The sequence below is a fragment of the Tarenaya hassleriana genome, unplaced genomic scaffold (assembly GCF_000463585.1).
Source record: "Tarenaya hassleriana unplaced genomic scaffold, ASM46358v1 Cleome7, whole genome shotgun sequence".
NCBI classification, from domain to species: Eukaryota; Viridiplantae; Streptophyta; class Magnoliopsida; order Brassicales; family Cleomaceae; genus Tarenaya; species Tarenaya hassleriana.
This window is the reverse complement of record NW_010969548.1, coordinates 778810-806146: the sequence shown is the minus strand read 5'-3', so window position 1 is coordinate 806146 and position 27337 is coordinate 778810. Positions and strand designations below refer to the sequence as shown.

Sequence of the window (27337 nt, the reverse complement as noted above, 5' to 3'; positions counted from 1 at the left end):
TTTGCTCTTTTCTATTCTCAAAGCATCGACGCTTGTTTGGCATCTGTGGTTGAAATTTTCACTTGTGCTCTGTCGCTATTTTACGGTCCCTTTACACAGTCGTATTCTTCTATTTGTGATTGTGAAGGACAAAAAGAAAATGAACAATACACAGACTGTGGCTTCCAATTCGAAGTAGCGTTTTAGGGTTTCCATCTCTGTTTGAAGGGTTTTTTGACGGAGGTTTCAGTTCAGGGATCAATCGAAAAGCCACATTTTTCCCGTAAAGTTCGAAGAGAGAGGAAGAAAATGGCGGTGTTTCGCTTAGCCGTGACTTCTACGCTTCTGGGTCCGGTTCTCAGAGCAACTACGAGACGACGTTTGATCACCCCCGAAGCTAGATTCTCCGTTCCGAACCCTAATTTATCATCGATTCGATTCAACTTTTCCTTTCCACAAGCTCGAATCGAGGCTTCTGCTTCGTGGTAATTCGTCATCCCTTCGGATATGGTCCTGTTTTATGGACGTGTTTTTGCTTGTTTTTATGTTATGTCTTTGATAAAGGCTCGATTTTGGTTGAATCTGGAAGGTTTTCGCGGCGTGAACTGGGCACCCACTTGCCGTTTCTCACCGCCATTGCTTCCTCTCGCATCTTCTCGAAGCTCCCGTCTGATTTCACCGACTCCTGTGAAGGTAGGTATCTATCTTATTCTTGATCGATTATACATGGGTTTGAAATGCTTTGTGCATTTCATGCTATTAGGATTTGGAGTGAATTATTTGGGTGTCAGATCCTCGAACTCAAGTTTCAAGTTTGGTTTTGGGTCTCAGTCTCATGACAGTTTGGCATTATTTATTGGATTGACCCGCTAAATTCTTCTGCTTGGATTAGCTTCACCTACCATCTAGAGGACATTAACTAGCTTCAGTGTGCAGGATTTCAAGTGTAAATCTGTGTAAGAATCTTCTATACATGTACGTACATCTGCATCAGGATGCATCGAAGTTTTAAGAGATGTTTGGAAATTCCTTTGTGTAGACAACTTTCTACTAAATTAAGCAAAATATGAACTCATTTCACTTTTTATCTTTGCTGTCTGTCGGTTGGTATCTAGTTTTCCAGAGAAAATGATCTTTCAAGTACTGCGGTGATGCTTATTCTTTTGCATTCGTTGAAACAAATCTCATGTAAGCAGAGATTTGTTCATCACTTTGGTCTCTGGTCCACTTTCTACAATATTATTTTCTTTTTCTTCTTCTTTTGCCATCAATGCTTGATGGTTAATCCTTTCCCCTGATTTATTTTTGTTACAGTTTGGCTCCTCTTATCGTTGCTTTGGGATCTACATATATTTTACCTCACATTCATGCCGATTGAGGCCCTATATTTTTTTCTAACATGAATTTCAGCATGCCCCCATCCGTAATTCCTCCTAGGGCTAGATTAAATCTACTCATGTTTAGGCCATGCCCTGACAAAAGTTTCTTCTAATTCCTAGTGTACGGGTTCTTTTTGCCATCATTCCGTAAAAGTGTCTTTCGATTACAGTTAGATTGGCTTCTTTCAATGTTTTTGATCTAGCCCACACAAATACTAGAAACTTTTCTTCTGACTCAATATCTAGGTCGGTTTACAGCTGTTTCCTTGCATTCTTCATACTCGACCATGGCTCCAAGTAAATCACTCGGAAAGAGAAACAGCAAAAGAAAGAAATCGAATGCCAAACCTGTCCTGGATGAAACTAAATTGCAACAGGCGATTTCTCAGCTCCCGCCCAGATTTACCCCAGAAGAACTTGCCGATGCCATAACCCTTCAAGAGGACCCACTCGTGTGTTTCCACCTCTTCAACTGGGCATCACAGCAACCAAGGTTCAGACATGATGTTTGCTCGTACCACAATGCCATAAGGAAGCTTGGAGCTGCAAAGATGTACAAAGAAATGGATGATATTGTCAACCAAGTATTGGCTGTTCATCACATTGGTAACGAGAATCTCTACAATTCAATCGTCTTCTATTTCACTCAAGCACGTAAGCTGATACGCGCAGTGAATATATTTAAGCACATGAGAAGCAGCAGAAACTTGGAATGCAGGCCTACGGTTAGAACTTATCATATCCTTTTCAAAGCCTTGTTGGGAAGAGGGAACAATTCTTACACCAGCCACATGTACATGGACACAATGAGATCTTTGTTCAAACAAATGGTGGATGACGGTATTGAACCAGACGTGTTCGCTTTGAATTGCATGATCAGAGGTTACGTCCTTTCTCTTCATGTCAATGATGCCCTAAGGATCTTTCACCAGATGAATGCGGTTTACGATTGCCAACCAAATGCATATTCATATGATTATCTGATACATGGATTATGTGTCCAAGGTCGGACCATTAATGCAAGAGAGCTGTTTGAAGAGATGAAAGCAAAAGGATTTGTTCCAAATGGGAAGTCTTATAACTCATTGGTGAATGCTCTTGCTATAAGTGGAGCGATTGATGATGCAGTGAATTGCCTGTGGGAAATGATTGAGAATGGGAGGTTGGTTGATTTAATCACATGTAAAACAGTCCTGGATGAGTTTTGCCGAAGAGGAAAGTATGGTGAAGCAACGAGACTGCTGGAGATGCTGCGAGAGAAAAAGCTTGTTGATGGAGATGCGTATAAGAAGCTTGTGAATGTTCTCCACAGTGATTCATAGAGGTAACAAAGCGTCTGAATTTTGTTATACTTTATGTATCATTGTTTCTGAAAATATCCTTTTTTAAATATCAGGAAATTGGAAAAACAAATTAGTTTGGTATCAAAACTTGAAGGTGGAGCTTTTTTTTTTCATATGTAGTCATAAGGACCAGTTGATGGACTTTTAGTTTGAGCAATTCCTTGATTCTAGGATATCTCATACTTTTTGTTTAATGCTTTGTTGGCTGTCTTCCAGGATTTTTGAACACAAGGCATAATGAGATTGGGGAAAAGCTGTTTTTTGTTTTGCACTTTAACAATATGCCCGGAATGTGGTATCCAGTGTGCCAGCAACAATGCAAAGGTAGATTGGTTGGTTAATGCTTTTTACCTTTTCGATGGCATGAGTTTGAGCTTAAATGAGTAATAATTAGTGGGGTTTAGTAGTTATGTTCACAAGTAAGATCTCTGACCAATCTGTGTCAAAAGTTTAGTTAAGTTCATATGATTTGAACCGTTTAAACATTTTCCAATCATTCCTGAGAGAAATGCCTCATCTCAGTGCCACATAGTAACTTGCCGACACTTCTCTTACCTTCCGTGTCAGTGTCGTCGATTTTTAATCCTCATATCTCGATGAATTCTTTGGGGTCTTTTAGCTCTCGAGGGGTGGCAAATAAACGGTGGTTGGTCATTGTGTTCAATGTCTGACTTTTTTGTTTGCTAAATGTACGAGTTAACAGTATATCCGTGTTCTGAGCGTATGCATCTCAGTGCCTAATGTAAGTTGGATCTTAGCAACGACATTTTGCTCAGTTTTGCTGTGCATATAATTTGGATCATCTGTGATTCTCCCCTTTGCAGATTTTCAGAACAATTGGAAAAAGGACTAAAATCCTGCAGGAGATTTGCATGGAGATGGAGGAGAGGGCATGGCACTTCACTTCACCCGATTTGATCAAAGAAGCCACGGCCCGGAAAATCTAACTGAAAGGTCGGTAAGCTGGGCAACATATATGGTAAAAAGAGGTACTCATTCCTCTTGTTGCTAGTTCTTTACGTGTACAAGATAGTAGTATTTGATAGAAACAAACTCCACTGATTCTGAGTGTTTGGAGATCTCAGGATGAGTCATCCCAAGGAACACAGCATCCCTCTGGTTTATGTTTCTTTTTTGTCTCTGTTAATATACAAATACTTCAGATAGGTTATTGCAAAGTTTGATTTGGTTTCTGTTGCAAATCTTCAAACATGTATCTGTTCTTTTGCTTTCGTTTTGAGTTACAGTTTGAGTGTATGCAATTGGATTCCAGGGTTATGATGATGTATGTGTATGATGGTTCATTCTAATGTATGAATAAAGATTTAAACTCACTTTTGAACCAGAATCAGAATTTGTATATCTGTTTTTTTATAAAAAAGAAAAGAAAAGAAAATTAGTGTTTTTTTGGGTTTTATGTGAATTAACTAACCCAGTTGGTACGCTGCAAGTGACCTGTGCAAAGATTACAAGTGGAGTTAGGGTTATGTACTTATGTTCATATCATCTAACCATATATATATACATATATATATATTGCCATTTCGGTTTTGATAAGTCTAAGTGTTGGAATGAATAAGATGTGGTCGAGTTCAATGGTTAAAGCTTAATCTTCAGACGTTGGAATGGATACTTTTGTATTCATGGATTTGAACCAAAATAATTAACCAATAACGCCATGCAGCGTTTTGTTGTCTTATTATATATCAAAAGCAAATAGCCGAACCGCACCGATCCGGTTTAATATGTCGGTTTTTTGGTTGAGTATATGCGGTTTGGACCGGTCCGGTTTTGAAAAATCCAAAACCCTGAGGTTTAGGGATGAGACCAAGGCCAAAATTGCAGAGACAGTTGAAGAACGAGAGCGGCAAACATGGCAGCAATCGGCGTCGCCGGAAGGTCTACGCTTCTGGGTCCGATTCTCAGAACAGCAACGGCAAGAACTTCAATCGCATCGAGAGCTAGATTCTCCGTTCCGAACCCTAATTCGGCATCTGCTCGCTTGAACTCTTCTTCTCTTCGTCAAGCCCGAACCGAAGTCTCTGCTTCCAGGTGATGATTATTCTTCTTCCTCGGATGTTGTCTCCGTTTCCTGGTTTCGAATGTTGGTTTTTTTTTGTCTTTGAGTTGGTGTTAGTGTTGATAAAGTTTGGATTTTGATTGGATCTAAAAGGTTTTTCCGGCGAGAACTGAGCACCCAGCAGCCATTTTATAGCGTCGTCGCTTCTGCTTGCCTCGTTTCGAAGCTCCCCTCTGATGTCACCGCCTCCTATGAAGGTATTTTTCTTTCTCTGGATCAATTTGGCGTGTTTGTATGAAATGGTTGTTCAAATCAAAGAGTGAAGCCTTAGGTGAAGAATTTTAAGTTTTAGATCCTCGGTCACATAATTAAATTTAGGTTTGCTAAGAATTCGGGTTTCGGTCCTCGAGATGTGTTTTCTAAGGCAGTATTGCGAGCTGTTGGTATAACTGAGATGACTTAGTTAAGCTTCTAGGATCAGAATTCTGTAGTTTGTTCTGAGATTTCCATCTAATTGTGTTACGGCTCGTTCTACACGATATTTTGGGATGAACAATTGAGTTCTGTATCAAATTTTTCTCTGTTGACAGTTTGCTGCTATCATTTGTCTAAGAAAAGTGTATGCCTTTTGAGAAAACTATGGTAGATATCGACGACAAGATGTTTGCAGCCTCTTTGGCTGTGGTTTACATCTCAGAGCCACAGCTGAGTTTTGGTGTCTTCTGAACTAGAAACAGAAAGTTCAGTCCTGCAAAGATTTGTGCTGTTTGTTTGATCTTGGGGAGTTGAGTTTAACTTCAGAAGAGTATAAGGAAGAAGATTTTAAAGAGAATCAAAGAGCTCTAATATTTGGGTTCTAATAACATTTCTTCTTTGGTGACAGGTAGGTTTGCAAACTATGTCAGTCCCATCTAGAAGCAACAGGTTTGCGAGATGAATGGCTTCACCTTTGGTTTCTTTTACGCTATTTTGGTGTTTTCAAGAGAGAAAAACTCAGGTTCTTGCATATTAAAATTGTTAGACATGTTTGGAAGCCGAAAATGTATTTCTCGGAGGTTACTTACTTGGATCTGGTTTCAATTTTTTTAGTCAAATGATACTCAACAAAAGTTGTTCTCAGAATATACCATAATCCTCTCTGCAGTTTCGGGGAAATAAAGATCATTTTCTTCGGTGAAACCTTTACTTTCCTGCCAGATTATGTGTTGCATTCTTTACACAACCAGATTTCAGATTAGATACTGAGGCTCTTATCTCTGGCATCTTGGATCTGCTGTAAGTTAAATGCTGACCTACTTAGAGTAGCCAAATGCTCATGAAATTATAGCTAAAATATGAAAGGGTGAAGGCTAAAGAAGGGAATATATTGTGCTTCATATGTTATTTGCTTCGTGTATCTCCAAGTAACAGCACTATGATCCTAGAAATCTCATTGATACTATTATACTTTACGTTATTTCTCGAAGTGTGGTCGGATTTAGGCCATATATGGTGGGTTATGTAGAAAGAGCTTCATGGCTACCGATATTTTGATTTTGTGGAATACCCATTATTAAAAAAGGAAAGAAAGAGAGATCCTTTCTCTGGTCTAATCAGCAAAAACCAAACTTGTGTCTGGTTGTTATCATACCTGTCAATGCTTGTTGTTTCTGGATTTAGGCAATGATTCTTGCGTGCTGTTTGGAGATTCCTGAATATATCTGTCCCCAGAAGAAAGTTGCAGTTCTACGGTAAAGAAGGCTTCTGCTTGGACCGCTTGGTTCTTTTTCAGATATTGACAGCTCTGCTTTGGTGTGAATCATGGTTTAGTCATTGATTCTTGTTCATGAACGATAAGTTTAACGGGTATGTGTTCCACAACGTTAGGAAAAGTTGTTTTGTTGATAGAATTCTGGGAATTTTCTGCTTAGATCTCAGGTTCAGCGGTTCATCTGATGCATTAGGAATCTTGGGTACTTTTCTTTCAGATCGATTTTCTTTCTTCTCTTTTCTTGGGACCATTTTGATACCAAAAAAACCAGTGTGTCATTTAGCCGCTGAGTCTTTATCTTGCAGGATTCACACTTCTTCCCTTTGTTGTCAATAAAGAACAGTTTGGTGCACAAAGCATCCCGTTGAGCGGGGGTCCGGGAAGGTCCGGGGACCTGGAAGAGTCCCACCAAGAGGGTGTATTATATGCAAAGCTTACCTTATAGAAATATTCTGCAAGAGGCTGCCTCCAATATTCGAACCGTGACCTCTAGAGTACAACGACAACACACCAATACTTCCCTTCTTTGTTGCCAATGTTTTTGGGGAAAAAAAAGTTATTCAGTTGGTTTTCCATTTTTCATCATCTAAATCTTTCTTAAACCACAATCTAAAGTTTGATTGAATTTGGAATTTGATTGGGAGCTGTGAGTTGTGAAATAAATTTAACAAAAAACAAAGATTGCAGTTAGGGATGCAAAAACGAATCCGGTCCGCAAGTTGGGTCGCAAAGTCAGTTCGTTTTTATCGAGTCGGACTGGAAAAATATGAGTTCGAAAATAACGGGTTGTATCCAAACGGTCTGGCTGAGACCGAGTCTGGCCAAACCAGCGCGAGCGCGTTTTGCATCTCTAATTGCATTTATTTCAGAGCTTTTGTTAGCGGATGGTTTTGGTGAGCAATTCAGACGTTTTGGAACTCCTTAGCGTTAAGACATATCTTGTCATGTGGTTGAACTAGTTATTGGTAATTAGTTGTTTAAGTGGTTAGGTTATATACATGGAGACTTTTTCTCATAATAACCAAACCCTTTGAATGTTCTTGTACAATCTTGTTGCTATGTTTTGTCATAAAGGTCGTATAGCATTATTAAAAAGATAATCTCAATTTATTGTTTTAATTTAGTTGGAATTGCTGAAGAAAATTCAACTCGATACATACCATAGTTCACTGTATGGACTAGTTGTATACATATATGTGTGTGTATGTATGTGTTTTGTAAATCATGATCCTTAGATGATGATGATGACATAGGTTTTTATCATGAAATATGAAAAGACTTTCATTATGATATTTTAAGGGGTTTTATTATTATTTTTTAATGTAATAAGTAGTGAGGTTAAGATAATGGTATTAGTTATGGGATTGACCAATGCGCTTTATGCATGATTAGCCAGGTAGGACATCTGTTCAAAAGCAGAACCTCACCCATCACATCACTTATAGAACATGTACATGTACATGTACATATAGACACCCGCATATATATATACATATATATGTATGTTTATGGTCACTTGAAACGGGATATTATACTCCTATTATATTTTATAAAAATTAAATTAAATTTTCATAACAAATATTTGAGTTTATCTATAAATTATTTCTTTTGTACTCCATCTTTTTCATACCCATTAAAAATATTTTCTGAATCCATTTCTATATAGATTTTCTGAAAAATCTACCTTTTTCATAAATATAAAAAAGGCAGAAAAATATTATAATAAATAGTAGGCAACTTAACTAGCCGTCTCTAAAATATTTTATCTCATTCCCACCTTCTCTTACACACTAATAAATACACATATATGAAATATTCAACCATATTATAAAAACCGATTAAAGGGCGTACATAATATATCCACAAATAGATTAGGACAATTTAATATCGAAGTAATATTCGAATTCGAATTCAATTTAAATCGAACCCAATTTTAAAATTAAACATTTTCGAATCCCACAAGATTCGATGAAACTAAACCAATACCAAATAAAATAAATTCCAACCAGACAAAATTTATATCGAAATATGTTTGTAACGAGTTTCTCATTGTACCCCCACCACCCAGCCGAACTTTATATATTACACTCTATCCACAGAACCACAACTATGTATATATATCCATCACACGTCACATTTATATTTAGGTCACAATTATTAAACTTTGTTTATGGCTGCTTTTGTGTTTGATTATAAAATTACAAAAAAAAAGGGATATTTAGTGTCAAACTTTAAATTTTATATATTTTGTGATTTTAAAATAAAAAATATTGTAATTAAAACTATTGATTTTCATTTAGTTTATAGAAACGCGGATAAATACTTTCAATATCAAATAATATTATAGTGTAACCAAATGTTTGTAAATATACTTTATCTATAAATCTCAATATCTGTCATAATTTCAAAGTTTTTATTACACGCAAAAAGCCTTGTCCGAATCTCACATTCATTAGAAGCCTCTAGAGGTTGATGCTTTCGTGCTTTAATACCCAACCATATCAATCTTTTTCAAATCATATGATTTCAAAGATGATAGCATATAATAAATATATATATATATATAGTAAAAGACGTTATTATAAAGTCTTTATACACGACATACAATTTAATTTGGAAATAGATAATTAGTGTAAAAATTTAAATGTATTATGACTAACCAGTCATCTCGTTAATTGCCATTATATATTAGAACATTTTGTTTCGGCGCACTTTTCCGTTTTCTTTTATTTTTTACAAAAAATATTTTCCTCTCTTTTCCCCAGTTTTTCGGGTCATTTTCCATTATCTTCTTATTTTTTTTCCGATTTTTTTTTGTTGCTATCATTTTTTTTTGTTCCCAAAACATTATTTCTTAATTTTGGGAAAAAGAAAACAACAGTTCAAAGTGCTCACTGAAATGATTCGTATACCTTTTGGCTTTTGCATTTCAATACTTATAAATATACGTGCATTTTCTTATATGTATATATAATATGTAGAAGTAGAAGGTGGGCTCGTTTACGTATAGAATATAATGGTTTGATAAAAATTGAAAAATCATGTGATTGCATGTGTTAAGAAGGTACCACGAAATCAATGCAATCTCACCAATCCAATGCATTTTTACTTCTATATTTTATGGAATACCTTAAAACTTATACATATATATATATATATTGAGGTTTTAATATTGCTAAAGGCTGTTTTCTAATATATTAAGGGCATATATGTATAAACAGCAGATTAATTAAAAAAAAAAATTTCTACATAATATAAATAATTTAACTCAAAAAATATATGTGAGAAATGTATTTTTATTGATATTATTAAATACAATTTTAAGATGTAATACTAAAATTATATTTAAATTTATTGGAGATAATTGTATGATATATATATCCAACTAATGAAAATGACCCCCCGCCCCACAAACTCATTCCAACAGTATTTTCTACTTCCTAAAGAATATCCAAAAACTATACAACTTTTAAAAAATGATTTAATTGAATTTTTAATGAATAATTACTTGATAAATGTATTTTAAAAAATTATTACATTTAAAATCTTAACTATAGATTTATCATTCTGTCATTAAAATGTCTAATACGTGTATATATATATATTCATATATCTATAATTACTTGTTAATAATGTGATATATTTAAAATATTATAATTTAATAAAAAGGTTATAGTTTCTTTACGTCTTTATACAGTTTTTATCATTTATTTAGATTTGTTGATGATTAAAATTTTAAATGTACTTTTTAAAAGTAAAATTGTTAATTTTGTAGATTTTTTAATCAAAAGTTTAACTACATTTATGAATATTGAAGTTTTAACTGAACTTTTTTAAAAGTTCAATATTCATTTTTGATATAGAGTTATTATTATATATGGAAAAATTAGAGAAAAAAAATTACTTGAATTTGTACATTTTTTATATCATAATCATGGCTAATTATATATGAGAAATTGCTGAATTTAATGCGTACATATGTACATTACATATGGTTGTAACCCATACTTTGCTTGGGAATTTGAATCAGTGACATTAAAACAATCTAAGTTTTGAGTCTTGACCCTACACATATATACATATATATATTTGCACAATTAAATATTTCTCCAAACAATGTATTTGCACAATTAAATTGTACAATAAAATTAAATTTCCGTATAATAAAGAGTTAGAAGGCTCCAAATGCAAGATATCTGCAACTTCACTCAGATCTCCATATGATAGGCTGTCTTTCTAAGCTTTGTAACTTTCAATTTTATCAAAGACATAAAAAAAAAACTATTATTTCTTTTCATTCCCTCTTTTTTTTTTCTTTTTTTTTTTTTATGTTTCTGACAGCAACGACGAACACACCAAAAGGGCCTGGTTAGGGAACAAGAAATTAAAGAATCCAGATGACAGGAAGACCGTAATTAATTCCCGATTAATTTTTTTTAATATAGTACATACGATAATTTTATTGGTTATAATATTTTATTACATCCTACAAATATTATATTAAATTTTCTAAAGGTTGGATAAATGGCCATGATTATGTTACGACAAACAAAGCGACCGTGCCCTACCTTTTATTTATACATTTATTTTTCATTTTTTTTTTTATGAAATGGCAAAATGGATTAAGCAAAGTGCATTAATTCTTGCTACTATTTAATCTCTTTTTACCTTTTTTCCATTTTGATAAAATCTCAATACGGTAATAGAATATAAAACATTGAAATGACCTAGTTTATTACTTAGTTTGGCAAGATTTATTTCTATTTTGTCAAAATCTCGTATAAGCTAATTAAATATTAAAAATTGAAAATTCCCTAGTTTATTACCTACCTTACTTTCGCCAAGATTTATTTGTACGTGTTTTTTTTTTTACTTAATTACCGCCAGAAACTATTGCCGTATGAGAGTTTTCCCTTATTGCTTGCGTGTTAATAGGGATTTTAAAATGTAATCCTCGTGTATTAATAAGAGATTGATATCCTCAAACTATACAATCAATTAATTATGGTAATTATTTTAATTATTCAATAAAATTTTTGTTTGTGCTCTCCAAGAGTAAAGTTCGAAAAGTAAACTTCCCTCTGCTCATTTCATTTGCAGTTTTCTTTGGTGCAAGACCCAATCAAACCCCCTCTCTCTCTCTCTCTCTCTCTCTCTCTCTCTCTTGTGAGGAAGAAGAAAAAGAAGCAAAACCCATCTTCGGATTTCAATTTCCTCTGAAACCCAGATCGAATTGATTCTCATTTTCTTCTCAAAATTTCATCTTTGAATCACCAAAGAAAAAGGTTTGATCTTTGGTCATCTCCTCTCTTTCCTTTTGAAACTTCTGGTGCTTGGCAGAAAACTCTCTGTTCCAGAGCTGAAAGCAAAGACTCGGACAGCGATTTGAGGGGGGGAAACCATTTTTTTTCCCGCAATAAAAAATGAGAGACTTAGTGTCGTGTTTCAGCGAGAACTCGATCAACGTGACGAACCCATCATGTTCAAACTACAGCAGCAACGCTTGTATCTCTCCAGCTTTATCCCCCTCTGTTCAAACCTCCATTACGAGCATCTACAGAATCACCATCGGATCATCATCATCATCATCATCATCACCATCATCATCTCGTAAACATCTCTTGATCAATGTCACTTGGTGCAAGAACAACACGAATCCCGCCAACCAAGGCCTCAGCATAGGAGTTTTCGCCCACGACAACAACCCCTCGACGTGTCTGAAACTCAACACCAATTCCAGGTTCTTCCGCAAGAAGAAAGGCAGCAAAGTCCTCGAATCCGATCTCGGCAAGATCGAGGTTCTATGGGATCTCTCCTCGGCTAAGTACGACAACCTCGGAGGACCCGAGCCTGTCGAAGGGTTCTACGTCATTGTCCTCGTTGATGCAGAATTAGGGTTAGTTCTTGGAGCCTCCGCAGAGGAAGCTCTGTTCAAGAAACTGATAAAGTGCTCATCCGGAGATTTCTCCTCGGCAATCGCCAAGAATTGTCTGGTCTCGAGACAAGAACACTTCTCGGGAAACACCCTTTACTCGACGAGGGCCAAGTTCGCGGAAACTGGGATTTCCCACGAGATTCTGATCAGATGCAGCGGGGAAACAGAGGGTCTGAAACAGAACGCTCATGACGACAATCAACATCGGAACCATGGTAATCATCACCATCATCCTGTTTTATCGGTTTGTATCGACAAGAAGACGGTGATCAAGGTGAAGAGATTGCAGTGGAATTTCAGAGGGAATCAGACGATTTTCGTGGACGGGTTGTTGGTGGATCTGATGTGGGATGTCCATGATTGGTTCTTCAGCAGCAATCAGGGGAGCTCGTCTTCAGGAAGTGGGAAAGCTGTGTTCATGTTTCGGACAAGAAGTGGAATGGACAGTCGGCTCTGGTTGGAGGAGAAGATGATGAAGAAGGAACAGAACAACCTTGACTTCTCTCTCCTCATCTATGCCTGTAAGACCTAGATTGTTTTTTTTCTCTCTGTTACCATGAGTTTTCTTGGCTTTTTGGGTTTCATTTCTTCTTGAAAGAAGTAAAGATTTTTACATTCTTTTTTTTTGTTGGAGTTGTGATTCATTTATATTGAGAAAATTTCAGAAATGGGCAATTTATTAGGAATATTTTTTTTTTGTGATGATTAATGTTTTTTGGTATATATATTGGTCCAAGAGTTTTGAAAATATACATTTCAAAATCCAAAAATCTTTCTGCTTGGCATTGTCATACACTATGCATGAAGCTCATAAATGAATGTGTTGCAGAAGCAATAATGATAATATGATGGGTATTAAAAAAAAATTATTTAGAAAAATGGTAAATCTTGGAGGGGGATTGGTGTCACATAAGATTTGGTAAAGGGGAAAATTTGGAAATCACGCCTATAAAGAAGATATGCTTGAATTCTCTTTAGAGGACAAAAGTTATAAAGTTGAGAATATCTACTCATAATACTGTTTTATTGTTTATATATTTATTTTTTGAATGATTCTAGGAAAATAATAAATTTTAAAACGGATTTTATGGCTAATGAGGAAAAATATTGAGGGGAATTTTATAAATTAATGAGAAAAATAAGGATACACAAAATGATATGGCATACTAAATTTATAATATTTATTACTTTCTTTTAATATGAGATACATTCCGATATCATTCCATTCGAGAATCTTTGTAATAGAAGAGCATCATTTGTCATCATGAGCAGTTTTTTTACTTTCTGTTTCCTAACATTTGAAAAGTTTTATTTTTTTATTTAATATTGTTTGTTTGGTTGTGAGATTTTTTTTCTTTCTTATGATTAATCCATATAATAATTATGCTCCATTATTTTTATCGATTAAATCATATATTGTCATAATAAAAATAGATAAATTCATACAAAAATAGAAATTAAATTATTAAGTTATTTATTTTAACCAACATATTAAAAGTTCTTTTAAAAACTAAAACTTTTGCAAATGTTTAAAATCATTCTCCATAAAAAAAATCTAATAGAGTCAATGTTCGCATATCTTGCTATAAAAAAATATCTCAGAATTTGGTTTTGTATATTTAATGAGTCACGTATAAGATAAGCATTCTTTAAATAGTTTATTATCAAAGTTTCAATGTATTTTACTATTTTTTTTTCTATAATAATGTCTTTTACAGATTGACGTGCACGTGAAAAAGAAAAAAAAAGAAAAGAAAAAGATGGGAGTTAGAAGATAAATTCTTTATACTCGATTAAAGATCTGAAAGTAAATAACTATGCTTTCAACGAAGAAACTTGAAATAAAGATTTTAAAATCACCAAATATGCAATTTAAATTCCAATATCTTCAAAGATATACTTGAACAATAAAGTAGATTAGTAATTCTTATATGCAAATGAACAATCGGAATAAGTATCATTATTGAAATGTTATCGATTTTTCAATACTGGCATGATAATGGCACTGCATCGTATGTACTTAGATACATTGCCATAGATATAATATATATATATATATATATATATGTAATGAAAAATGAAATAAGATAGTGAATGTATAAATGGTAATAAAAGCTAAAAAAAAAGAATAAATAAAAGGTATCCTCTTTGAAACAGACATTAAATTCCATTTGGCTCCTCACATGGCCCCTGCATGTTTCACACAAACACATATATAAAATATTATAGGAACTTTCTTTTGAATTTGAATGATATATAACTTTATTCTATGTATGTCCGAACAATTCTCTTTTTTAAATATTTGCTATTAAAATATTTCAATATTTTGAATTTTGTTTCTGACAATTACCTCTGAAATTCCTCTTTTTAATTGGAAAATAGCTCAGTTAAAAAAATTGAGCAAAATCTCTTTCTTTCCAGATTCTTTTTAAAGGTTTTAAATCTTTAGGGGTTTAAGGCTTTTTTTTATATTTTCATAATTAAATAAAACTAGGTTTCAAGAAATAGAAAATTTGTTAGCTTGATAAATTATCATACAAAAGAAATATAGACTACGAATTAATTTTTCATTTTGTGAAAAAAAAAAAAAAAGAACAACGAAATCGTGGCTAGTATGGGCTTTACTTGGATAGTGGGCCCAATATGGAGGCACTCATCGTCATTGTCTAGAATTGAACTACTGTTTGTCGAACAAACAACACGACGTTTTGCGGTTTTGAAACAGCACTACGTCCCGTTCTAGCCGCATTTTTTTTAATATCCGATTATATTTAACAATTTTATTTAAAAATAAAAGTCTATGTGTATAAGCAAATTTATGTCATAAAATCGAAGAGATTATTTAACCACACAGAGTCGGGCCAAAATTCCGAATGCCCTTATTTATTAGAAAAGAAAGTGTATACAAAAAATATACATAGACGTATATAAAATATTAGAACATGGCGACATGGAATTATTCAATCGGTATAATATTTGCCAGAGCCGCCATCATCTGAACCACAAATCTTTTTTATTATCATCCTCACGAATATCAGAATCACCGTCACTGAAACAACGATGATGATCCACGTGGTGAATCCCGGCATGATCTTCAGCAGCAGCAGCGGCAGGAGGTGGTGATGACGTGGCAATGGCGATGCGGGGAAGAAGAAGAAGAAGAAGAGGAGAATAATGGAAATGAATGGAGAATTAATGTAAGAAAAAAAAGAGAGACTTAGAGGGGTTTGGTGGGACGACACGTGTACGGAATCGAAGTATATATGTTTCATGTTTCTTTCTCGATGTATGGTAATGGTATGCATGCTCATGATGAATGCATGCGTGAATGAAATCCTTTTTGTCTTAACCCCCGCTTTGGATTTCTTTGCCTTGTCCCCTTTGAATAACCATATTCCATTTCCTTTATATATGCATTACTTTATCACAAAAAAAAAAATCAAATCTTTCACGTATCATATTATTATTATGCCTCCTATAATTATTTTATAATGATATATGTTTTTTCTTTAATTGAGACCACCCACATGTTTTTTGGTTGTCAACTTTGCGCCAAATTGGGTTTTGCTTCATAGCATTAATTGTGTAGACACATAAACACGTTAGATGTTATTGAATAAATGATATTAGAATTAAGGGAAAATTCCACTAAAATACCCCAATTTGTAAAAAGTTTCCATAACAATATACCCCAATTAAAATTTAGCTAATATATATTAGGTATGAATGACAACGAATCCCAAATATTAGACCGAAAGAGCGAAAGAATTATGAATAATAATTTGACGATAACAATATATGTTTTAGAGTATCTTACATGGAAGTAAAATATGAGGAAAATGTGGAATAATGCGTACGATACATTTTACTATGATTACAATGCTATACGAAATGTGTGCATGATAACTAAATCTAAATATACGATTGCTAAAACAAAAATTAACGAAATATTACGCTTTTGCAAATGAAAATTTGAATATAAATATACAACACGGCAAAATTTCATAGTTGAATGGGTTGAACTTCTATTTGCAATATTCGTTTTACTTTATTGTTTTTTTCCTTGTATTCGTGGATTTTTTTTTTATGCATTTTCGAGTTTTAATGATTTTTTAGTTATGTATATTAATTCTGATTTTTTAGATTCTAATTTTTTACGTTATATTTTTTACATTTTGTTTTTACTTTCAATAAAGTTCTTTGTTTTTCCTTTTCTTGTTTTTAAAGTTATTTTCTTTATATTTATCATTTTTATTTTAGAACGGAATACATACCAACAAAAATATCTTATGCCAATTTTTGTAATAAGATTGTATCAATTTTTATAATAAAATATTTTTACAGCCCGTTAAAACTCGCTCTCAAAATCCTTGAAACCAAACTAGAAAAGTATACTAAGTAAACAAGTTCAACCAAAAATTCATGGTAGGGTCCAAAATCCAAATAATTATAATAGCGACGACGACGACAACAACAGATAGATTAGATAAGAATGGAATGAAAAATGTATTATCGATTATTAATAATATTTTTTAAAAAAATATAGAAACTACTAATTTTATTTTTATTAGAGACAGTCATAAAATTAATATTAATTTTATATCAATTAGTTTAAATGATTAAGACATGATGAAATGTGATCTCGGTACCACACGTACTACTAAATTAGAGCCCCAAAGGATAGATATTCTATAAAAATAACGGTGCACGATGGTAAATGATACGACATTAATTAACATATGATAAACACAAATGCAAACTTAACACGATATTCCTGATACAATATAGAACAACACATACACCATAAAACAATAGGAAACATGGGATATACATACACACACACACATATATATATATATATATATATATAATATTCGATTGGCAATCCAAAGGAGGATAAAATGTTCCAATTCCATCGAGGTATAATGCGGGGTCCTTCATGTGCCTTGCATGGGAATATCGGGCCAAATTGCTGGATACCCTTTTTTTTTATTAAAAATACGAAACACACACACACACACACACACATATATATATATATAAACGAAGATAACATAGGATGTAATACGCTCAATCCCCGTGATCTTTTCCGTCATCTCCTGACTGAGAATCAATGATCCTGCTAATGACCGTACTAATTACTATTACAGCCACTATTACGACAATGATCAGCAGTATCATCGCGAGTGAGAACGGTATCGTCGTGAGCGGCATCTTCGACGGCGGCAGGAGGAGGAGGAGGAGGAGGAGGGGGTGATGATGACGTGGCGACGGGGAGAAGGGGAGAAGAATGGAAATCGAGGAGAAGGATTTGGTCGATAGAAGAAGAGAAGACGGAAGAGAAAGAGACGTGAGATTGATGAGACACGAAATCGAAGTAGTCTTGTTTCTTCTCAAAGCTCATGATGAATGCATGTGTGTATCCTTGTCTTAACCCCACCTGGCTCTCCATGTCTTGTCCCCTTCATAAAAAACCATGCATGATCTCCACATCCATCCCATATCTTTCTTTTTTACGAATCATATATATATATATATATATATATATCTTTATATACACGTATATGATACGGTTTTTGTTTATTAAGACCACCATGCACATGCTTTTGTCTGTAAAACTTTGCCCCGAAATGGGTCTGCTTCAATATATTACGCTGCGTATATATAAACATGTTACGTGTGACGTTTGTATCAAGAGGGGGGAAGCAGTAAACACAATGGTCACTTTTGTGCAAAATGCATGATAACTAAATCCGGATATATGATATATATTAGGTAAAAAGATGCATAAATTACCGTATAACATAAAAGGATGAAACATTAATATATGTATATGTATATGTATATGTATATATGTATATATACCATTCGAAGGATTTGAGGGAATCAATTTCGTCGACCAACTTCTGAAGCCCTTTGATGATCTCTTCCACGTTAACATCTTCTTTGAACTTAACAATCACCAAGTGTTTGAACTCTGAAGAATCTGGTTTTGTTTTTGTTACCTCACTCATCTTTTTTTCCCCTCACACTCTGGTGAGTGGTGTGTTGCTCATGGCCCTTCAATTTATACATCCAAAGTGAAAAGTAAAAAAAATATATGAAAATTGTTAATACATTTTACAGCACTGTGAAATTGTGATGAGTAAAAAGACATCCATCTCCCTGTGTATGTGTCTAGAGGTTATTTTTTTTTAACAAGTGTTATAATCATAATTTTTAATGATGCAGCTTAATCGCTCCTCGTTAATTTGTAAGAGGATAGAATTTTATAGTGGCATAGGATATTTGATATATTTTTATGATTTTAACCAACGTATGGCATATTATTATACAAAATATGGTTTGTCTTAGGAGTCGATATTTCAACCAATGTTTGATATATTATTACATGGTTTTATCCGTATACAATACATTACACGAGTGTATATTTACGGGGATCTAATAGGTAAAAGGATAAAATTACCATGAGTAAGATTTGGGGGTCAACATGAACAGAGGTTAAATCAGACCACACAAAAAACCCTTGTGACCTTATAAATTATTCCCACAAGCAAACACCCTTTTTGACAGATTCTTCTGTTTAGCTCTGAATTATAGAAAGCTACAACACATCATGTACCCGGTCCAACTTTTTTTTTTCTTTTAGAAAAATTTTGAACATATTTTTGTATGAAATTTTTATTTACACCATCTTGCAAAAAAAGTTGAATCATTTTTAAAAAAAAAGTATCTTCTCTAACGAATTATTGAACCAACGAATATATTTCTAAATCAATTTTTTGATACATATAGGTTTGGTATTATATAAACAGTATTTACCCAACAATTATGTAACATAATACACGATAAAAAAAATCTATAATCAAATAGAAAACAAACGTACCAGTTTACAGATAATTGGAGGGTGGTCAACATCAATTGAATGATACGGTTTACGTACTGACCCTCTTTTTGCATAGACGCACATGCATCTCTGACCCTATTGTCTCTAATGTTTGTAGAATGGTTTTGACACGCCAAATGCACAATATGCTGCCTTTGAAATCCACATTTTCTTTTTTATTTTTTGCAATTTCACCTATTTTCAACAGTGTTCTTATGTTATCTCTCCATACCCGTTTTGGACAAATATCCATATCAATTATGCCCATTTCTTTCTCTAATTCTCCATTTGAAAAAGGATATTCTTTTAAAAAGATATAGTTGAATCGAAAACGCGTAAAAAAAGACATTCATAGATGAATTCGACGAGTAAATAATGCACTACAAATCCAATGAATTCATACAATGTGATGCCATTTTGATAATAGGCACGGTAAAGGATCTAATGGAGGCTATTGCGGAATTCAATAAGAAAAAGGGATAATCGCCAAAAAAACCCTGTACTTTTACCAGGTCAATGAAAAAACCCTGTACTTTTTTTATTACCAATTAAACCTTGTACTTGGTGTGATTAATTCATAAAACCCTGTACTTTTAAACAATTCACCAAAAATCCCCCGCGAATGCCAACTCATCAAAAAATGATGATTTGGCAATGACATGGCATGAACACATCACAATAATTATGCCACATCATCATTTTAAATAAAATTTAAATTAAATTAATATATATACATACAAATTCACATATATATATATTGAATATATATACATATACATATTATTTTTAATATATATTATATGTATATATGTTAGTTATAATCATTTGATTTAATATCAAATAATATACAAATGATTTAATATCAAATAATAATATGCATAAGCATTTAATATCAAATAATATACAAATGATTATAACTAACATATATACATATAATATATATTCAAAATAATATGTATATGTATATATATTAGTTATATACATAGAACATATACATATATTACTAATATATATTAAAATAAAAGTAATTATAATTAACATATATAAATATAATATTTATTAAAAATAATATGTATATGTGTATATATTAGTTATGCATGCAACATATATATTATTTATAATGTATATATTAACAAATAATATGTATATATATTATTTATAATATAATTTATAATATATATATATATTATAGATATGCATATATTTTTTATTAGTTATAAGTAATTTTATATTCAATATATATATATATATATATATATGTATATGTGAATTTGTATGTATATATATTAATTTAATTTAAATTTTATTTAAAATGATGATGTGGCATAATTATTGTGATGTGTTCATGCCATGTCATTGCCACATCATCATTTTTTGATGAGTTGGCATTCGCGGGGGATTTTCGGTGAATTGTTTAAAAGTACAGGGTTTTATGAATTAATCACACCAAGTACAGGGTTTAATTGGTAATAAAAAAAGTACAGGGTTTTTTCATTGACCTGGGAAAAGTACAGGATTTTTTTGGCGATTATCCCTAATAAAAATAACGTTTCATTGGAATTAAAATTATAATAAATAAATAAATATAAATGGTACAGAGAAAGGAAAGTGGTCAAATGGAGAGAGGGGAAACGCAGCTTTGTGGGGACAATTAGCCGACACGATGGGCAAGGCAAAGACTCCCCCCCTCGTGCGTCACTGCATCTATAGAATAAAGTGTAGAGTGCACGTCTGGTTAAACCAACTTCACTCCATCATCTGCACAACCCTCCAAATTTAAATGATTCTTCAATTTTTTTTTAAAGAAACTATACACCCATCTATTTTTTTTTTCCATATTAGATTCCTTTCTATCTAATTCTAATCGAAATTCGACTTGACCCTTTTGATGGAGGGCATAGATCTTGAATCAGATGATAAAACACTAATGTAGCTGCCACGAGTGAAACCTTAACATTCGTTATAGTCATGTCTGGTTTTTTTTTTTGCCAAACTGTTCCTATTCCATTCACTTACCGATGTCTTCATGGCTTTGGATTTATCATATAAGTTTGTGCATTTCTTCTTGCTTCTCTTTTGTGATCAAAGCCCGAGCCTTTTTGAGTGTAGAGCTTCTCTTACGATGTGCCCTCCCTCTTCTGTGTTCCTCCCACTCGTGTGATCCTCTAAGTACTTTGTGCCCACAAGCCTATCATCAAATATACAAATCTTTTTAGCAAATTCCATAGGGGGGATCATGTTATATTATATGGGTCACTGCCTACAATGAGCATGAGTTCCAAGACAATGGCTCGTTACCTCGCAGACATATTGAGTCCATAGGTCTCTTTCGACTGATTTTCCTTTGTGATTCTCTGCATCGGAAACGGACGTAGCTTCTCCATTCAGGAAAGACCGGATGATTTCCGAAGCGGGTCTTACCACTTGAGCAGCCCACGATTCTTCGGATTTGCCTGGAAATGAAATCAATGAGAGATAGTAGATACACCAGTGTTCAATGTTGATTCCCCTAGTGGCTTGACGTATTTATCTCAGCCATTGAATGAAATTTGACAAGGAAACATAGAGACTGGTGCAAGAAAGAATTTTTGTTTACTTGATATGCTTTCCGTTGCATCTATGTAATATATTTTCCACCCGAAAAGTGTTTCCAGCCGACCAACCCTCCTCTTCTGAAACACAGCGTAAACATACATATAAGAGACGATGAATCAATGCTTTAGCCAAACTTAAATATGCTTCTACTGAGTGCTTGACTAGAAACTTACTTGACGGCGAAGGAGCCTTCTGGTGTTTAACTTGATCCGATCAATTGCTTCCTCTAATAGAACCCTCAATTTATTCTCTTTTGGAAAATTCAGAATATCTCTCAGGTTCTCCTTCCTAACATTATCATCCTTGCTTCCATTGACCCGTGAAACCGATTCCTCCGGGGAACTCTTTTTTCCATCAGAACTTGTGTCTGAAAGATAAATTTTAAGGAAATCTTCAAATTCTCTGACCCCTATTGCTTGCCTTAGACCTCGAGTATAGTCAGCCCCCGGTTTGTAAATGTCATATACTTCATCGAGAAGTCCAGATTCTACCATGCAATCTACCCTTTGTTCAACGTATCTATCCAGCACTGGGAAGGCAACATCGATACATATAAAACAGCAGTCGAGCTGCGAATTATCAACTCGGCCCCAGTTCTGCCCTGCCGCAAAAAAACAGCAGCCGAAACGGGAATCATTAACTTTCCAAAGCAGACAAGGCACATTAGGTTTCTTTGAATTTCGAGGTTAAAGAGAGAGGGACACAAGTCCAATAATAAACTCCAGTTCCGTTTATAAACCAAACTTGGATTTGGATTATAGACAAAAGCAACCCACCTCTGCAGTCTTTCCCTGAAATAATTTACTCGGAAGAACACACTGACGAGCATACAAGCTAAGGTATTGTTGAATCTGCAAAACGTTGAACCAGAGTAAATCCTAAATTAATAGAAAAGTAGAGCCATGTCGGCCAGTGGTTATACCGTCATCCTTGCAAAGAGGTAGAAAAGAGCATAAACTCATATCATTAGGCAATAACCAGCACAGCATGATGTAATATTCCATGCAGCTGAATTTTACGAAAAAACTAGAAAGGCAAGGTGTCATGAAACCGTGCGACACAAGAAGAGTCAGAGAGGTACGGTAAGGATCCTTGTTTATATAGAGAAGAATTGCAGATCAAAACTAGAAGTCTTACTTTTCTGGCGTTATTAGGATGAATTCTGTTTGCCGCCGCAGGATCAAGCTCTTTAAGAAGGTCATAGCCATGGCTGAGATCATCTCTTCCAGAGAAAGACTCAATATCCATGCGGTCATCATGCTCTGTAAGCATAACTTTGATGTCATCCATATTCAAAAATTTGCGGAAGTTGTCATGTAGATAGAGACTATGGGTACCTGGAGCATCATTCGAGCATCTTTCATCTGTATCTTCTACCGAATCGTCTAGAAGAAATCTACTCACAACAGCCTGCACAGATAGAATGATATATAAAAGAACTGTAGGTCGGAATGAATTAATTTCCAAAAAGATAAACCAGATAATACCAGTACTTCAAATTGATCAAAGAAGAGCAAAATAACATCCACACTACGGTCCATAAGGAAGACGACTTTCCGGTAATGTTAAGTTTGTTAACCCAATATGACAAGAAATTTGACAATATGCTGTTAAGTCTGGATAACCATTGACAACTGTCCAAGTATTTAACATAAGCGGATATAATATAATGACTAAACCAGCGAAATAAGAGCACGATTAACACAAAAGCGACATTCATAGGAGCCTTGCCACAAAAATGATGTCATGACTTCTACCTGAATATAGTAATTTGTTCCTCCGACAAGCACTGGCAGGTTGTTGCGAGACTGTATCTCTTCAATGAGCTGAAACAATAATTCCCAACCAAATCATTACCACCCAAATTATAAGTTACAAAAAATTGACACAAAGGCTTGTCAATATTACAACAGAGCAATGACTTATGTGAACATGTGAATTACAAGGGACACATTTGCGCTGAGACATTCTCAAGAGTGATACTATGGCATACATCTACTCATATGCATACAAACACCGAACACGCAGATTACATCTCATAAAAAGAAAAGGGAGGTGAAAAGGTTTGCAAAATGTTGATCAAGCGCAAGCCTTACACTGAAATTTGTAAACTTTGCCCTGCCCTATCATACAAAAGTGATCTAATAGAGTATCGTCCACATAAACTGAAAGGAAGAACACTTCAATGGCTGATTAACATACAACCTCTTCTCCTTAAAGACAATGGAACACATAAATCAAACCTAACAACATTCCTCCCTTATTTTCCTGAAATCTTAGTAAGCAATGAATACCCGACAGACTAGGATAGGACCAAACAGGTGTTATGCCTCTCATATTCGCGGAGAAAACAGTAAGTGAAAAGCTAACAAAAGGGTCTTCATTTGTACTAACAGGAATGGTGGAATCTCGGAAATCCTTAGCAGTGAACTCTGTATCTGGGCTCACTGTCCCGAGAAGATGATGAGGCACTCCTGTAACATAATCCCCAACGATAACCTCCACAATCAGATTCGAAAAAAATAAAAAATAAGATTGCGCGGATAAAAGTTGACAAGAAGAAATCGACAAATCATCTTCGGCGTAAATTCATCGATACAGAATACAACTCCGTGTCGAACAATAGAGAGCTACAAGATGGTATTTACACAAAAAATAATGATTATTTTATAACCTTTCTGCTCGTCGAGGGGAACCTTATTGGTAAGCACATCGAGTCCGCTGTAGACCTGCATGGCATCGGCGTTGATGATCTCGATCGGAAAATGAGACGCCAAATCGACAGCCAGCTTCGATTTTCCAGATCCTGTGGGACCCATTACCACCACCACCTTCGTTTTCGTCTTCTCGCCGTCGATTCCGCCATTGCTAGGGTTTAGCAGCACCTCTTCCCGCGAATCAGCCATTCTCGCATCTCCACACCACCCAATCCTCTCCGATTCGTTCCGAGTTCCGGTTATCAACTTGTCATAGTCCGAACCGGATTCAACCGATACCGGTTCAGAAGATTTAATTCTGCACCAATGTGCACGTTTCGTCTGGTATATAAACCGGGAAGAATACCAACTATAAAAGGCCCATTCTCTTTTTTGGGCCTTAAATGGGCTTTAATTATTTTGGGCCAATGTGCACGCTTCGGCTTTATTTTGCTTTCCGCTTTTCCTTTTCTCCGCCAAAGACCCCCCTTTTATTTTGGCGCTCTAGGGTTAGGGTTTTTCTGCAACTCGGATAGTCACAGAACTCAGGTAACACATTCTTCGTTCCAAGCTTTCAATCTCATCAGATTGCTTGAATTTATTGTACGAGGTTGCTTGTTCCAATTTGCTTCCAGTTTGTTGTATGTGAACTATTTTTTCGCTTTTCGTATTTGCCCGAAAGATTTTCCCTTTCTTTTTTCATATTAGCAATGGATTCACGTAGTATGTTTGTGAGTATAGTTTCAAAGAGTTCATTATTTTTCTCTTGAGGGCTTAGGGAGAACTCTCTCTGGGTGTGCGAAAATTTTAGTCTTTTGTTTATAGATTCATTGTCGACCCTGGATTTGAGCATTAGAAACGAATTTTTTCTTTAGCTGTTATTATTCTGGCAATAGTTTTGGGTTCACTGTGATTGATTCTTGCTATGGATGTAGATGGCAAAGAAAAAGGCGATAGTTGAGGCAGAATCGGACCATATGGGCGATATAAAGTCAATGTTGGATCAACATGCTGAATTCTTTGACAAGTTGATAGAGCTCATCCCCGCGAGATTCTACTTGTCTGATGATTCAGAGAAGAAGTGGTTTCCCGGTCTTAAAAAGGCAGAGAAGGAAGTGGCCAAGAGAGAGACGAATGAGAACATCAAGAAAGCTAGGAGAGATAGGTTGGACCCGGAGAAATCTTCTTTGACGACTCTTGATTTGTTGAAGCAGAAGCTGGAGAAGGAAAAATCGAGCAATGAAGTTGATGCTGACGATGATGAGGATGAAGAGAAGGGTATCAAGCCTATGATGGAGGGTTTACGGGATGACGATAGATCTGTTACATATGAGGAGCTAAGGCAACGCCTGCATCGCAGAATCGAAGAGCTTAGGGCTGGGCGTGGAGGGTCAGATAAACCAAAGAGGGATGATAGGAACAAGAACAAGAAGCAGATTCAGCAAAATAAGAGAAAGAGGGATTCGGGTTCTTCTGAGGGGAAGTCTGGGGGTGTGAAGTCGACCGATAAAGGTAAGGGTAAGATTGATGTAGAAGAGGCTGCAAAGGAACTCACTTTTGGTCATGTCAAAATTGGGGATGAGGAAGAGAATGGGAAAAAGAAAAAGAAACAAAAACTTTCAAAGGCGAAAGAACTTGAGAAGGCATTGAAATTGGAGGCGGCAAAGAAAGATCCCGAGAAAGGAGATATTATTGCAAAGAAACACTCGTGGCAGGCAGCTACAAGCAGAGCTGCTGGTGTAAAGGTTCATGATGATCCCAAGTTGTTGAAACAAAGCATTCATAAGGGAAAGAAGAGACATGAGAAGAATGCAGAGAAGTGGAAGGAGAGGGTAGAAAACCAACAGAAGATGAAGATGGAGAAGCAGCATAAGAGATCGGAGAATATTTCTGGTAGGATTCACGACAAGAAGATGAGGAAGATTGCAAAGAGGGAGAAAAAACTCTTACGCCCGGGCTTTGAAGGACGGAAGGAAGGCTTTATTAACGAAGGTGAAACCTAAAACCGAGATCTTGCATTGACCTTCTCTGTGTTCAATACTGAAGAATGTGGTAACATCTTAGTAATGTGGAAAATTCTTTATAATAGTCCGGGCACTGGCAATGTATGTTAAAGTTTCATCCTTTATTCAGTTGATAGACTTAAACAAATGATTCACATGCTTCTTTGCATTTAATACGTTGAACCAAGAATGTTCTTGGATGAAAAGAAATTTTGATACAGGTCAAGTTGCATTGCCGAAGAGGCTATTTTGCTTTTACATATGTTTTCACAGCTACAAAGCTCGGAGTTGTGAAAGAAGAAAAAAACATCAGTCACAAACATGATACAGACATCAGAACATGAAAGTGTGAGGTACCCAAATCTTTAAACACATTCTTGCTAAGGTTTTGCTCAACCAGGAAACAGTATTGATCTCAGAAACGAGATGGTGATCAGATGAATCTTGCCCTCTTCCTCGGCCGTGTTAACGTGGCGAAATTTCGATGCTTTTGCTAAGTTCCTCGAGCTTCTTCATCCGAATTCTCTCGCTCTCGCTAACCATCTGAGCAAAAACATCAAGCATTCAGAATCTATCATGCAGAAGTACACTATTGATTCATCTTAAATGGTAAAGACAGATGAGAGAGTATCTGCTCTCACCTCAACGAGCTTGCCAACAAGTAGGGCTTTTTCTTTGTTCTTGTCATTGTAAGCTTCAAGGGCTTCTTTGTATTCCCTCTCCTACGAAGAGAAAGGATTGCTATCCTGCT

At 34.8% G+C, this 27337-nt stretch overlaps 7 protein-coding genes across 12 annotated transcripts in view; 4 read left to right on the top strand and 3 right to left on the bottom strand.

The window, feature by feature from the left end:
* Positions 1–60: 60 nt before the first annotated feature.
* LOC104800555 (pentatricopeptide repeat-containing protein At2g27800, mitochondrial) lies at positions 61–4035 on the top strand. 4 transcript variants are annotated; one of them, XM_010523387.1, is made up of 6 exons: positions 61–464; positions 569–672; positions 1605–2240; positions 2364–2682; positions 2918–3025; positions 3526–4035. In XM_010523387.1, exons 1-4 carry the CDS (start codon positions 289–291, stop codon positions 2678–2680), a joined length of 1233 nt encoding a protein of 410 aa, XP_010521689.1. In that variant the 5' UTR covers positions 61–288; the 3' UTR covers positions 2681–2682; positions 2918–3025; positions 3526–4035. The 4 variants fall into 4 exon arrangements, with proteins under 4 accessions (XP_010521689.1, XP_010521687.1, XP_010521688.1 ...); XM_010523385.1 differs by having other exon boundaries at positions 1605–2682; positions 3526–3690; positions 3787–4035; XM_010523386.1 differs by having other exon boundaries at positions 1617–2682.
* Positions 4036–4511: 476 nt separating this feature from the next.
* On the top strand, positions 4512–7106 carry LOC104800553 (pentatricopeptide repeat-containing protein At2g27800, mitochondrial). Of its 2 annotated transcripts, XR_002023691.1 has the most exons (4): positions 4512–4753; positions 4875–4978; positions 5605–6566; positions 6777–7106. XR_002023691.1 is itself a non-coding variant. In XM_010523382.2 (3 exons), exons 1-3 carry the CDS (start codon positions 4575–4577, stop codon positions 5634–5636), a joined length of 315 nt encoding a protein of 104 aa, XP_010521684.1. In that variant the 5' UTR covers positions 4512–4574; the 3' UTR covers positions 5637–7106. The 2 variants fall into 2 exon arrangements, 1 of the variants encoding a protein (XP_010521684.1); XM_010523382.2 differs by having other exon boundaries at positions 5605–7106.
* A 4409-nt stretch (positions 7107–11515) lies between these two features.
* On the top strand, positions 11516–13085 carry LOC104800552. Its single transcript, XM_010523381.2, has one exon. The coding sequence runs from the start codon at positions 11895–11897 to the stop codon at positions 12936–12938; it is 1044 nt and encodes a 347-aa protein (XP_010521683.1). The 5' UTR covers positions 11516–11894; the 3' UTR covers positions 12939–13085.
* Positions 13086–17276: 4191 nt separating this feature from the next.
* Positions 17277–18452, bottom strand: LOC104800551 (stress-response A/B barrel domain-containing protein At5g22580-like). Its single transcript, XM_010523380.2, has 2 exons — positions 18272–18452; positions 17277–17868 (listed from the first exon to the last, which is right to left on the bottom strand). Exons 1-2 carry the CDS (start codon positions 18418–18420, stop codon positions 17541–17543), a joined length of 477 nt encoding a protein of 158 aa, XP_010521682.1. The 5' UTR covers positions 18421–18452; the 3' UTR covers positions 17277–17540.
* A 2399-nt stretch (positions 18453–20851) lies between these two features.
* Positions 20852–24803, bottom strand: LOC104800550 (tRNA dimethylallyltransferase 2). Of its 2 annotated transcripts, XM_010523379.1 has the most exons (11): positions 24562–24803; positions 24282–24361; positions 23645–23713; positions 23225–23297; positions 23025–23149; positions 22664–22738; positions 22061–22483; positions 21889–21964; positions 21591–21745; positions 21309–21480; positions 20852–21050 (listed from the first exon to the last, which is right to left on the bottom strand). In XM_010523379.1, the coding sequence occupies exons 1-10, from the start codon at positions 24791–24793 to the stop codon at positions 21334–21336; spliced, it is 1455 nt and encodes a 484-aa protein (XP_010521681.1). In that variant the 5' UTR covers positions 24794–24803; the 3' UTR covers positions 20852–21050; positions 21309–21333. The 2 variants fall into 2 exon arrangements, with proteins under 2 accessions (XP_010521681.1, XP_010521680.1); XM_010523378.2 differs by lacking the exon at positions 20852–21050 and having other exon boundaries at positions 21135–21480.
* Positions 24804–25055: 252 nt separating this feature from the next.
* LOC104800549 (surfeit locus protein 6 homolog) lies at positions 25056–26806 on the top strand. The gene is made up of 2 exons (XM_010523377.2): positions 25056–25132; positions 25519–26806. The coding sequence occupies exon 2, from the start codon at positions 25519–25521 to the stop codon at positions 26584–26586; it is 1068 nt and encodes a 355-aa protein (XP_010521679.1). The 5' UTR covers positions 25056–25132; the 3' UTR covers positions 26587–26806.
* Positions 26787–27337, bottom strand: part of LOC104800548 (histone-lysine N-methyltransferase, H3 lysine-79 specific) — a 1314-nt gene continuing 763 nt past the window's right edge. The window contains exons 3-4 of the mRNA XM_010523375.2: positions 27228–27308; positions 26787–27129 (exon numbers count right to left, since the gene is read on the bottom strand). Coding sequence (XP_010521677.1) covers positions 27052–27129; positions 27228–27308 — 159 coding nt within the window. The 3' untranslated portion in view covers positions 26787–27051. The remainder of the gene's footprint in view (positions 27130–27227; positions 27309–27337) is intronic.